We start from the raw sequence: 13,483 nt of genomic DNA on the forward strand, positions 1-13,483 counted from the left end.
TGCTAGACTCAACAAAAATGAGAGGAGAGCAAACATTGTAAGTATCATACAACTATTTAACAACTTTCATTTTTCCCTGAAAATGGAATTTTCAGGTGACTCTAAACATACTACTTCCTATTATTTCAGCACTTCTACCAGATTTTTCATACATGAATTTACTGAATTCAAAGCTCCATCCCATTACTGACAGTGATGCACGTAATGTGAACTATTCTCCACAAGAACATTCTTAAAACATACCTTTTACTTTCTGCCAAGTTGGCTCCTTCTTCCTTCAGCTGCTTACTTTTCTCAGCACAGTCTTCCTGGAGAATTTCTCTCCTACGTTTAGTGGCATGAAGCCAATTCCCTTCATCATTCTCAACCCCATCCTTCTCATCAGCAGCCTCAGCTTCAAACTGCTGGGATGTGGCCTTCGACACCTTCTCACCAATCTTCCTCTTCCACCCAAAGGAAGCCATTCTGGGGGGAAAAAAATCACACACACACACACAAAACAAACAGCTTTAATATTCAAATGTGGCCAATAAAAGATAAAATAAATAAAAGATAAAAAGATGAAATTGACACCATTTTTAATAAGTGGACCTAGGCAATAATTAAGAACTGCTAAAAGTCACAAAGAAAGATGACTGGATGTTACATCATTGTACTCCCTAATGAAAACAGTATGCCACCCTTTGAGCATTCTTGCAAAGACTAATTCTGAATCAGATTCAACTTCTGCCAGTTTATAAGAAATATGGGACCAGAAGCCAAAGACTCAGGCCTATAATCTAAGCTACTCACAGGCTGAGATCTGAGATGGGGTTCAAAGTCAGTTCAGGCAGACAAATTTGATATTCTTATTTCTAATTAACCAAAAAAAGCTGGAAGTGGAGGTGTAGCCTAAGTATGTTTATAAAAGGAAACCATATCTTTCAAAAAATACATGTTATTACCTTAGAAAACCTTCAGCTTATAAAAATATTTCACATGAAATTATGTGTCAAGAATAAACAGGGGTGAGGAATGCAGGGAAAAATGTGAAATAAAATTGTTCTGAAAGGCTAACTGATGAAGACAGATGTCAATACATAGGATTCATTGTTCTTTTCATTGTTCATTTCTTTTTTCATGACAATGTCATGCCCCAAGCTCAAGCCCTAGTACTGGCACAAAAAGAAAGAAAAGAAAAATTGCTAAATCATTTGGCAGGCTTATCGGGTAAATTTTTAAAAATAACAGATGTTAAATTGTTTTGTGAATCTACAATGATATACAAATATAAGGGATGAGAAAAGATAGACTAAATAAATGCTGAAAGTATTTAACAAATATTTAATTAGGGAAAGATCTGAAAAATTCAACAATATATTAGTTGCACAGCTGGGCATCAAGATACTTAGGAATCTCTAGTGAGTAAATATTTTAAATACTATGTGCGTTCTGGATCAGAGTGTCTACCTCTTCATTCCATTCTTAAAGGAATCTGTAATCCCAAAGACATGATCAACTGACAAGCTAGAGCACTGGGAAAAACAAATGAAATAGAGAATAAATCCTAGCAGATATCAAAGTCCTTATCACTGAAATATAGATGAAATAAAGTGTACGTAATCATGTAAAGAAAGAGGAACAAGCCAGGAGATGATGGTGCCTGCCTCCTAGCTACTCAGGAGGCTGAGGTGTGAGGATCCTAATTCAAAGTCAGAGTAGGCAGGAAAGTCCCTAAGGCTCTTATTTCCAATCAACCACCAGAAAACCGGAAGTGGCCCTGTGGCTCAAGTGGTAGAATGTTAGCCGTAAGCAAAAAAGCTCAGAGACAGCACCCAGGCCCTGAGTTCAAGCCCCATAATTGACAAAAAAAAAAAAAAAAGAGGAGCAACAAAAGTTGAGGAATGCTGAAATTGGCTTGTCAAAGCTCAAGATAATGGCAAAAATCTAGAGGTATAAAAATTATGGATCAGGGATCTAAATTCTTAATAAATCTGATAAAACCAATAACTCACAATAAAAAATGTACTGTATAGGTCAACCACATACTTCCCAAAGAAGTAAAAATTTTGAGAAAAATTTGAAGAACCAATATAAACTACACTAAGAAATTTAAATGATGAAAACTTTCTACATAGACTCAATACAGAGAACAAATTTCTTCTGTTAGAAAATGACTTCTCTATCCTAAGGCAAGAACCAAGAAATGGCTAAAAACCAGTATACTAAGGAAAACAAGTCCAGAGACAGAGAGAGGTCAAACAGGGAGAAGGCATTAGCAGGATAAGAAAGATTAAAAAGTGTCCTTATATTTATGATTGTCTCTATAGGTAAAAAGAATTATGATTACAATTTTCTGGATTCAAGTTTCAAAACGAAGCTGTATTTCTTTACTAGCAATGTGTGATACCAAAGCAAAACTCTAATACTAAAAGAAATCTGATGCATTCACAAAGAAAAAACTGTCAAAGTTCAAATATGGTGAAATATGTCCACATGAAACTGATCCTGAGTGTGAGGCCACATACGATCTACAGAGCAAGTTCCGCACTAAACTGGGTTATATGGTAAGACTCGAAAGAATGAAAAATATAAACAATTATTGACTTTGCTGGTTATTAGTAACAGGAGATAAGGTGTGTATGAAAGGAAAAAGAAAGACCAAATGTATTATTTTTATTTAATAGGTCATTCAGATTCCCACTATCCTCCCCATCTTCCAGATAAAACCAACTGTAACTGTTGAAAACAGGTATAAGCTAAGGCCCCCAGTGCCTGTCTCAGTCATGTATGAAAAAAGCCTGCAAGGCCTGTTGCTTCATGCTTACATCATTCTCGCCCACATTTCTTGAAACTGGAAACTGTAACAGATCATGAAAGAATGGAAGCATAAGGGTATGAAGGCCTGATATCACAAGAAAGACAACTGTAGCCTTGGGAAGAGTCAAGAATACATTCCTTTTATCTTGCCCATATAGTTGCAACCCCTTTGTATGGTATTTTCACAATAAATTTTAAAAAAATACATTCCTTGCCGACATTAAATGGAGTCAATATTACCTGAGAGATGGGAAATAAAACATGGTTACGAATTTCATACCCTAAGCTTCACATTAATCAGAACAATTGGAGGTAATCATCTGTTCAAAGTACAGGAAAAACATGACTGGGAATGGAGCTCATTGGTACAGGACTTGCCTAGTATGTGCAAGACCTCAAGTTTGAATCTCAGAAACCCACATATACACAAAGGGCATACTAAATAGCAGAGTAAGGACTGCGTTCCAGGTACTAAGGAGGGAAAAGCATGAGAATCATGAGGTCAGAAGTCCCAGGCCAATACTTAGCTAGGTCAATGACAACTGGCCTGTAGCACTCCCATCTCCCCATAAAAAAGGATTCATTTATTGTTCCTCTAAGATTACCTCAACAAATAATTACAACTTCTTACAGAAGAGGCTGTTCTAAGCCTACAGCTAGATGCATAAGATACCAACATTTTTCATCAAGATAAGAAAGGATGGATATAAGGGCTGGGAATGTGGCTTAGTGGCAGAGTGCTTGCCTAGCATGTATGAAGCCCTGGGTTTGATTCCTCAATACCACATAAACAGAAAAAGCCAGAAGTGGCACCGTGGCTCAAATGGTAAGAATGCTAGCTTTGAGCAAAAGAAGCTCAGGGACAGAGCTCAGGCCCTGAGTTCAAGCCCTAGGACTGGCAAAAAAGAAAAAAGAAAAGAAAAAGAAAAAGAAACTATGTAAGTAAATTACTGTCATTCAGGATCTATGTTGAGCTTAGACAAAAACAGATTTGACATTATTTTATACAGAATTACATTTAACAAATGGCAAAACTTTTTTTCAACAACGATGTCGTATTCTAAATTCTAAATCCCGGTTCTCATTCAATCATCCATACAGTAATAAGAGCTTGATAAAATTACTGTCTCGACATCCTACCTCGCCATGGCTGTCTTGCGCATAACTGTGGCTGAGTAAAGTGTCTTGCATACTGGACTAAGTCCAAGAACTTGGGTCTCAATAGGAAAATCCTGTGTGGCCACAGATGACAACCACAACCTTCCAGGTAAACATATAGACTAGGATCAAAAAATTTCAAGAAAGGATTTACCCTCCCCCCCCAAAAAATATCATCACGTGGGGGGGGGAGAAGGTAGAGGAGGAAAAGAGGAGAGGAAGGGAGAAGGGAGGAAGAGAAGGAAGGGCGGACCGGGAGAGACAGAGGGAGAGAAATCCGCTCCCTTCCCTTCATTGCCAGACAATAAGAAGAACGTCCATCAGGACAAACTCACAAAGGCAGTGCAGGCTGAGACGAGCTAGGTCAGACCCGGGCTCCAGACGCCTTTCACGCGCGCACACGCGCACACGCGCACACACACACAGCCCAGAGGCCCTCCAGACGCCCCCGCCCCCCGCCCCGAGGTCCCCCCCAACCCGGGGTCCCCCAGACGGACCCCCGCCCCGAGGTCCCCCCAACCCGGGGTCCCCCAGACGGTCCGCCCCGAGGTCCCCCCCAACCCGGGGTCCCCCAGATGCCCCCCCGCCCCGAGGTCCCCCCAACCCCGGGGTCCCCCAGACGGTCCTCCCCACCCTGGGATCCCCCAGACGCCCCCCCCGCCCCGAGGTCCCCCCCACCCCGGGGTCCCCCAGACGGTCCCCCCGCCCCGAGGTCCCCCCCTCGCCCCGAGGTCCCCCAGACGGGCCCCCCAGGCCCTCCAGACGCGCCCCTCGAGACCCGTGGAAAAGAAGCTGGGGCTGCAGCCCCAGCCCGGGAAAGGTCGAGGCCGGGCGCCCGCCTCCACGCGAGGCGGCTCGCGGCCCCGACACCAACCTCGGCCCCCCTGCTCGGCCAGACTTCGCGGAAGCTCCTCCGCAGCTAATTCATGCACTCACCCCGCTCGATTTCCGCTTCTCCCTTCCGCGCACCCACAGCCCCCGGTTACCTGACACCAGTCCGTGGTCCGGTGTTTACATTCCGCTTGCCCTTTGCCACCGGAAGCGGAAGTTGTCACATCCGTGTTCCCGCCTACTTTGTTCCATCCCTTCGCGCCCTGGCCTTGGCTCCAGGGTCTTCCAAGAAATAGATGGGAACAACTGGAGAGGCCCGGGTTGTCCAAAGAAGCGGAAAGCGGGACAGCAAGGGCTTTGGTGTGCCTGTATCTTCTCCGGGACCTCACAGCCCAGCAGCCGCCGCCGTGCGCCCACACACCGCGTTGTCTTCTGGGATTTGTAGTACATCCCGGACTCGGAGCGCTTTCCAGAAGTAGCTGGAAATGTTGGGGGGCCTTAGGTGAAGGAGTGGGGAAACGAGACTGGTGGGCATGGAGCAGCGTTCCTAACAAATGTAAACGTCCGACAGTCCCCTAGTTAAGCAAGATCAGGGGTAAAGGATTAGATAGGACCCTGCCCACAAAGGGCTTTGCGACCTAACATAAAAGCTAAAGCCAGCCAAGTGCAGCAAAGGACAGAGGAAAATCTGGATTGAGAAAAGATTTGAGGGCTAATCAGAGAGCATAACAGCTGACCTATAGGCTTTTCCTGGGACTTAATAACAAAGCTGGCACATAGGAAAACAGAATAATACAACGCTTGTAAATCGTTCCCAGAAAGGGAGGAGAGGGAATGTGAATTTAATCAAAGTGCATATATATATATATATATATAATTGATATATACTAATAAAAAAAAGTAAAAGAGGTGGGGAAACTAAGAACCCACAAGAGAAAATTACAGCATGAGAGCAGCAGCTGGTTATCTCTTGAAAATAATTAAATGAACAACTGTTTCAGAAACTGAAAAACTATTCATGTATTCATAATATACTATCTGATTGCTATTCACTGGCAGAAAGTTCCTCCTATTGCCTGGCCTCAGTCCCTCCTGATATTGGAAATTTACTCTCTCCTCTGAACCCCCTTTTCCCTGGGAAAAGAATATCCATGGGAACAAAACTGTGAAATCAGAAAACAGAAAAAAAAAATATTGATAAAGGGCAAACACCTCTTGGTAAAGAAAAACCCCACCCTTTGTCCCTTCTCCACCCTTGCTTAAAAGCAAAAGGACATCTCTCTCTCACTCAAGTTTACCAAGCTGGCAGCTGTGCAGAAAGCTACTGACAACCTTGAGGCTTATCACCAGCTACACCGAGTTGCTGTATTAGTCGGGGGCTTATAATAAAAATAATTTCTGTAACAGTGTCAATAGCATTGAGAGTATTGGTCATGCTGATCAAGTCAAGATTATGTTTTGCCTATGCCCCTGTGACTCAAGGCTATGTTTTTGCTGTTTTGCTTCTGTAACCTTGCTTGCTTGCCTCAGTAACAGGGCCTTAAGCCCACCAGTTGAAGACCACCACTGAGTGGTCTCACTATGGGTGGCCTATTGCAAATTATTACATATGATATTTACCATAAAGAACAAATTAATTTGAAGGTCATATAGCTATAACCAATGAAAATGTGCCAAAGCTGCCTTACATGGCTCGTTTATGTAACTATGTAACCTAACCCTATAAAAACCCATCCTATCCTAAGCTCAAGGCCATTCTCCTACTTTCCCAGTGGTAGGAAGCGGTCCCCGTACAGTGGTAATAAAGTTCCTAGAGCCTTTAACTGGGTGTCTTGGAGTCTCTTTTGGATCCAGGATATAATAATACTGCTATACTGTGCAAAGGAAGATCCATTTTTTTTAGACTAAACTTTATCGTCCTCAGCACTGAAACTGGATAATTCTTTGTTTAAACTAAAGTGCCATTAGACTCCATGATAACCATCACCAGTAAAGACAACCAAAATTGTTTCCCCAAAAATTATTGCCTGGGAAAAAAAATGGCCCCTTCTCTTCCTTTTTCCTCCCTGCCCACAATAGTCCCTGCAGAGTAGGGGCAGAGGGAATTTTCCCCCAGGCTCTGGGGTCACTTTTCCTCCCCATCATCCCCTATATAACCTCAGTCCCACCATGAGTTGGCCCTCTTCGAGATGTGCCTCCATCTCCTGTGGGCTGGTAGTTGAGTTACCCCAAATAAACTTCTCTGCCCAACCGTGTGGCAGTCTCCTTGCCATCAACGTTTACAGTTATGAGGCAGGACCAATTAGGAAAAAATGAGGTCTGATGAAGCTCAAGGACAAGGCAGCTAAAAACATAGAAGCATACTGTATGTGCTTCAAAGAGAGACAACAGGATACATTCCTTCCTGAGAGATGCATTTCTCACCCCAAGAATTAAACTTTGCTTGGCAGGATGTATCCCTTCTTGAGAGAAATGCTCCCTGAAAGTAATGGAAGACCCCAAACAAACAACCAGAATAGTAGACAAGAGCCAGAATTTAGTATACCACCACCAAGTGTGATTGAGAGCAAAGATAACCTATCTTTGCATACTGTTAAGTCAGAAAACCTGCGTGTATCATAAAAATACCCCTGATGTCAGAAGGCTAGTGTTTCTATCCTTTGAGGGCTCCCAGACTCTGTTAGAACATACCTCCTCTTCTCTGCCTGTTTGTCTGCATGCCTACCTTCCAGTTTGCTCTATTTACTTATTCATAAAGCTCTGCTAAGTTTTCTTACCATTGTGACTTATCCAGAAATTGTCATTCTGAGATCAAAGTCAAGGACCCTAAGAGTCCCTACCTCTAAAAGGGAACTCCAGGGGCTGGGAAGGTGGCTCAGTGGTAGAGTGCTTGCCTTGTATGCCCAAGGCCCTGGGTTCGATTCCTCAACACCACATAAGCAAAAAGAAAAATAAGCCAGAAGTGGTGCTGTGGCTCATGTAGTAGTGCGCTAGCCTTGAGCTGAAGAGTTGAGGGACAGCGCCCAGGCCGAGTTCAGGCCCCACGACCAGACCAAAAAAATAGTAATAAACTAATAAAAAATAATAAACTAATAAAAAATAATAATAAACTAAAAAATATAAAAGGGAACTCCACTAACCTGCACCTGCATCCGATGACAGAACTACATCAAATTAAAACAGTTCAGCACAGCAGGGGAAAAAAACTTTACCAAAACCAAGACAATCCACAGAATGGGAGAAAATATCCACCAGGCATTCAATAAAGGATTGATATCAAGAATACATAAAGAGTTGGAAAAAACTAAACAGCAAAAGAACAATCCAATTAATAATTAGTAAATGAGCAACTGAGTCAGCTAGTTCTCAGAAGAAATACAGAGGACTATATACATGAAGTAATGAAAGTAAGTCACTTCTCATAATAGTGGCACATGTTTGTCTGAATAGAAATGCTTTCACATGGCCACACTTACTGTAAAACCAATGAAAATGCATTAAGCCAAATGTGTATGATTGGTGGGCTTCTCTGTTACGCCTCTATGCAAGTGTATGTATGTCCTCAACAAGAGGCTTGGAGGATGTCCATGGCCATGTTTGTAGGATGCACTTCCCAGCAGCCTCTGGGACAATAGTAACAGAGTGTGGTTGAGTCTATGCCACCTTTTTAGGGGCCGTTCCTAGATTTGTCAAGTAACTTCACCTTTATCCCCTCTACTCTGGTTAAGACTTCTTCCCAGGGTTTTCACACTTCCCCAATACTTCTTACTTTGGTCTGTGGTCTGATTAATTTCATACATTCCCTATGTTGTTGGTTTTATTAATTTCATACATTCCCTATGTTGTTGGTTTTATTGATTAATTTCATACATTCCCTATGTTGTTTTTTATAGACAACACATTTTTATTTTGGTTTTGTTGTGGTGCTTGAACTCTGACTCTCAGGTCTTCAGCGCAAGGCTAGTGCTCCACCACTTGAGCCACAGTCCCACTGTTGGTTTTCTGGTGGTTTATTGGAGAGAAGAGTCTCACAGACTTTCCTGCCCAGGCTGGCTTTGAACCGTGATCCTCAGTTCTCAGCCTCCTTAGAAGTTAGGATTACAGGTGTGAGCTACTGGCACCTGGCTCACAAACATCTTTTGAATTAAAAAAAAAAAAATCCTCTAAGGAGCTGGGAGTGTGGCTCAGTGGTAGAGTATTTGCCTCGCATGCACGAAGCCCTGGGTACTAATTCCTCAGTACCACATAAACAGAAAAAGCAGGAAGTGGTACTGTGGCTCAAGTGGTAGAGTGCTAGCCTTGAGTAAAAGAGTTCAAGGACAGCACTTAGGCTTTGAGTTCAAGCCCCAGGACTGGAAAAGAATCCTTTAAAATTAATGTTAGTATTAGCATTTACAAAAGTTCATTCACTTGAAGTAATAACAGCTTAATACTTTTCAAACAAGATGTTTATACAAATTTACAAATACCTAGAGCAGTTAAGTTCCCTACAAGAACCTTAAGGCTCCAACACTATTATTTTAAATATTTAGAATGCCAACAGTCTAGCAAAAGCCCTGTGAACAGACAAAAGGCTTAATGGTACTCTAATAGTACTGAGATGCTAACCAAATCCAATACTAGTTACTTACTAAAAGTGGTGGTGTAGTGCCCACGTCGCAGGACCCCCACCAAGAAGACCAATGAGAGTCAGACGTTCCGAAATGCAAAAGCAAGGTTTTATTTAGACAGGCTGCAGCTCGAGCCTCATCCTACACTCCAACACAGCGAGCCTAGGAGGAGAGCCCCAGCTAGATTTGCAGGGCTTATAAAGGCACACTACCAGGTGTTTGGATTACCACCAGGTGTTGCTCTGCTAGCTAAGATAAAAAGCAACAAATGGTCACTGCCTCAAAAATGGAGTTACTTTGACCCTTCAGTGGCTTCTTTGGCTTTTACTGTGGTTGCTTTCTACATAAAATCAAAACTAACTTGATACAAAAATGCAGCTCATGTACTGTATTTCATATGTAGGTACATTATTAAGAAAGGTGCAAAGATGGCTGTGAAGAGCCTATTGCTCGCCCACTTAGTTTTCCTACAGTTTAAACATTGTTACAAGAAAGTTTTTCTTTTGCAATTTTCCTCCATTTCAATTGTATCCAGTGAAAACATGTGAATGACAGAGCTCTAGTCTACCAGAAACTGTTAGTTATGTTGTATGTAAAATTTCATTCATTTTGCCAGAACCAAATGAAAGCAGAGAGGTGGAAGGAGATTCTTTACGAATGGACTCAGACAACACATATTCTCCTTTCCTTGCAACAGGACCACTTGGGACACAGATGCAGGGTATTTCTTCAGGTCGAGCAACAAAGCCACCACAGTCATTCCAAGTGATGTCACTGTAAGTTCCAGGATGCCAGTGCAAGTTGGAGGATGGAATTTTTATATAAAATTACCTAAAACTCCAAAACACTACAAAAGCATCTTGAGAAAAAAGTATAATCAAAGTAAGACCAATCGCATTTATTTCACTGAAATTATTTTAAATTAGATACGATATATAAGCTCACATATGCCTCAACTTGATAGAAAAGTTCCTGTCTGCGAGAAATCAATTTTAATGGCAATTTTTTTTTACACATCAGTAAAATCTGTTACATTTAAAACTATGTATACAGTACTTTTCTGGCAAAAACCATATACATCTTTCAGTTGTCAAGACAAAGTAAAAATACAGTTGCATAAAATCACAAAAAAATATAAATTGCTGAAAAGATAATAAAAAAAGATTAAAAATCATTTGCATTGACTCTGTTCATCTTCAGTATTAGTAAGAATCTGCAAGCTACAGTAATCTGTGAAAATTCCATTGCAACCTTGATAGACATAACCAAAAGTTGTCACTTCAAATACTAGTAGCTTAAAAAAGATTTTGCTGTAATAGTTCACATTTATACTATTTGTACAAGTGCAATATTCAAATATCTTCAAAATAAAACTCAGTAAATCAAAATAACTTATAAAAGAAAGTTTACAAAATTAACAATTTTTTGAAGGTCCTAATTAACTGGTTCCTCCTTTTGTCCCTCCCTCCCCACAACTGTTGGTAGAGATATTACTTAGTTCTATATACAAATCTGTAACACTTTTTTAAAAAATGCAGTCTTCTGCTCTTAGCATCAGAAATAAAATGCTGCAGTTAGCGTTAAGTAAAACAAACCCCACGCAGAGGGCCACAGACAACATAGTTTTGAACTACTATTTAAATGGAACTTCCATTATTTGTACAATTTTCAAATTCAAAGAATAGAAGACAAAATGAATCAAGATTTTTGTTCTGAATTCAGTGCATGAGGCTAGAGGTACTGGAGTCACCATAAGCTAGGGTCACCCTTTACGGAAGCTTTGGTGACACCTGAGTATATTATCATCTGCTTACCTAAGTGCTCACAGTTTTACAACATCCTAAAATAGTGGAAAAGAAGATAGCAATATTGGAATAGGAAAAGGATTAACATCTACAAAAAGGATTTTGCTTTTGTTTTGTGGTGCTAGAGATCAAACTTAGGGCCCTGCACATGCCAGGCAAACACTCTTAACACACAGCTATATCCCCAGCACCAATTCCTTGAAGTTAAAATAGTATAAGGCAAATATGGGTGATATATTTTTTTATCTACATACATAATATAATGTCAGTTTTATCTGAGGTCACTTTAAATCAATCATTTTCAGCTACTATGTGTATTACATGAGAGGGGAAATAAATATCTAATCAGAGATCTTTAGGAGATCAAAGCATTAAAGAAAAATAATTAAAACTTGAACCTTTGACCAACTAGAAGCATGGATTTGCTCCCCATTTTACAAAAATACAATGTTAATCTAAAATGTTAATACCAAATGTAAGGTGCAAGCTTTAATTCTTTTCTAATTTGAAATAACCAGTTAAAATAGAAATTTTAAGGACAAATGAAATCTAAGTATGAATATTAGGGAAATATAAATTTCATAGCAAATTCAGGGGATTTTTAGAATATTTTAGGAGATGCTTATTTAGAGGTGATAAATATGTACACATCTAAACGGTTCAAGAGACACACACAAATATATGCATAACTAGCTTTATCGTTATACATACGTAAATATGTGTAAAGAAACTATTAAAAAGTTAACTGCCAAATCTAAGTAATATACATACATCTCATCACCCTACAATTTTTGAACATTTCTAAAAGTATTTGTTAAAAAAAAAATTGGGGTGAAAATGCTATCTTCAAATAAAACACTTATATCCAAGAGCTTAAAGATTCTAAAAGACGTTTCTTTTATGCACTGAATCTATTTGTCAGATATAGGATTAAGTGATTCGAAATTTCTGCATATATTCCATATTTACTGACATGATGAGCAAGAATTTGTGAATTTGGCAAAAGCAACAATTTATTTACAGTTTATGTAACTCAGCTCTTAAAACTAATAGAACATTTTATATACAGGGCATAGGGGAACAAATTTTAAGATTAAACTTAGGGCCCATATCTACGTGTATGGGACTTACCAAGCTAAAGAAAAATTTTAAATTGATTCTACTATCTGATATGATCTACCATATAATGTAGAATTTTAAGGGAGATATGGGAGAAATCATCCAAACTCTTAACTACTACTGTGAAATACTAGCTATTTAAGGAACCCAGAAAACAATTATCAACTGTGAAAGTCTACGGAGTCTAGGCAAGTATTTATTGAATAAATTTATAAAGCAAATATAGAACACATCAGCATGTAATAACACATGAAGGCCTTTATGGTAAATTAATCATCTAAATAGCCCTGTGTACACCAAATATAAAATAGCCAAAAATCAAGTGAGCCTGAGAGATCTATAATTCATTATATGTTATGTATATGCCTACTGAACAATAAACAACAAAATAATCTTAATTCATTTCTGCACATGAGGCTGTAATTTTCAGTCATGTTCCAATCCCTGTGCAAATTGCATTTCAAAAGGCCAATCTTTAGTTATAATTGTGTGTATATGTGTATATATATATAAAACTTGATTACAAATGGAAGCATTTGGCTATTGTTTATTATGCATGCTTATTGCTATCAAACAAATAAGCAACATTTTAGGTTTATTGTGCAAGGATTTTAATGAGATTTGCACACATTTCAAAAAATTCTATTGTGTGACTTCCGGGTCTTGGAGCTAAGTCAACAGGAGAAGAGTCAAGTGAGGTCACAGATGAGGTAAGAGAAACTTCTGAGGATTTTCCTTGGGCCTCAGCATCTGAGTCATTCCTTTGGCAAGATCGATAGTTGCTAATTGATCCTGATCTCTGTGGAGTAGCAGTCCCTGATTTGGCTTCTGTAATTTCATCTGGGCAAAAATAAATTGCAATTTATTAGAACTTATAATTTTTTAACAATACTGAATTTACTTTTTAGTAGACTACTGACACACTATCCAGAACACAATTACTATAAATACCTTCTCATTGAGATAAGATGCCTAAACTATTTACCTTTTAATACACAAGTATGTACTCTTTTGTTGCTGGTGGTGGTGGTTGTGGGGCTTGAACTCAGGGCCTGGCACTGTCCTGGAGCTTTATCACTCAAGCCTAGTACTTTACCATGTTGAGCCACAGCCCCACTTCCAATGTGCTGGTGGTTAACTGGAGAGAAGACTCTCATGGAC

General features: G+C 39.8%; 2 protein-coding genes across 8 annotated transcripts in view; both read right to left on the bottom strand.

Annotated features, from left to right (window-relative positions):
• The window catches only part of Ttc33 (tetratricopeptide repeat domain 33), a 29,586-nt gene extending 24,459 nt beyond the window's left edge, over positions 1–5,127 (bottom strand). The window contains exons 1-2 of one of the 5 annotated variants that reach the window (XM_070041094.1): positions 4,894–5,127; positions 244–465 (exon numbers count right to left, since the gene is read on the bottom strand). In XM_070041094.1, coding sequence (XP_069897195.1) covers positions 244–464 — 221 coding nt within the window. In that variant the 5' untranslated portion in view covers position 465; positions 4,894–5,127. Of the gene's footprint in view, positions 1–243; positions 466–3,939; positions 4,196–4,831 lie in introns of those variants that run through there. The other 4 variants (XM_070041091.1, XM_070041092.1, XM_070041093.1 and 1 more) reach the window with 4 other exon arrangements.
• Positions 5,128–9,484: 4,357 nt separating this feature from the next.
• The window catches only part of Prkaa1 (protein kinase AMP-activated catalytic subunit alpha 1), a 29,053-nt gene continuing 25,054 nt past the window's right edge, over positions 9,485–13,483 (bottom strand). For all 3 annotated transcript variants that reach the window (XM_070041098.1, XM_070041095.1, XM_070041096.1), the window contains one exon: positions 9,485–13,162. In XM_070041098.1, the coding sequence (XP_069897199.1) occupies positions 12,918–13,162 (245 nt within the window). In that variant the 3' untranslated portion in view covers positions 9,485–12,917. The remainder of the gene's footprint in view (positions 13,163–13,483) is intronic.

The sequence above is a fragment of the Dipodomys merriami genome, unplaced genomic scaffold, assembly GCF_024711535.1.
Source record: "Dipodomys merriami isolate MVZ:Mamm:240054 unplaced genomic scaffold, mDipMer1.0.p SCAF_30, whole genome shotgun sequence".
NCBI classification, from domain to species: domain Eukaryota; kingdom Metazoa; phylum Chordata; class Mammalia; order Rodentia; family Heteromyidae; genus Dipodomys; species Dipodomys merriami.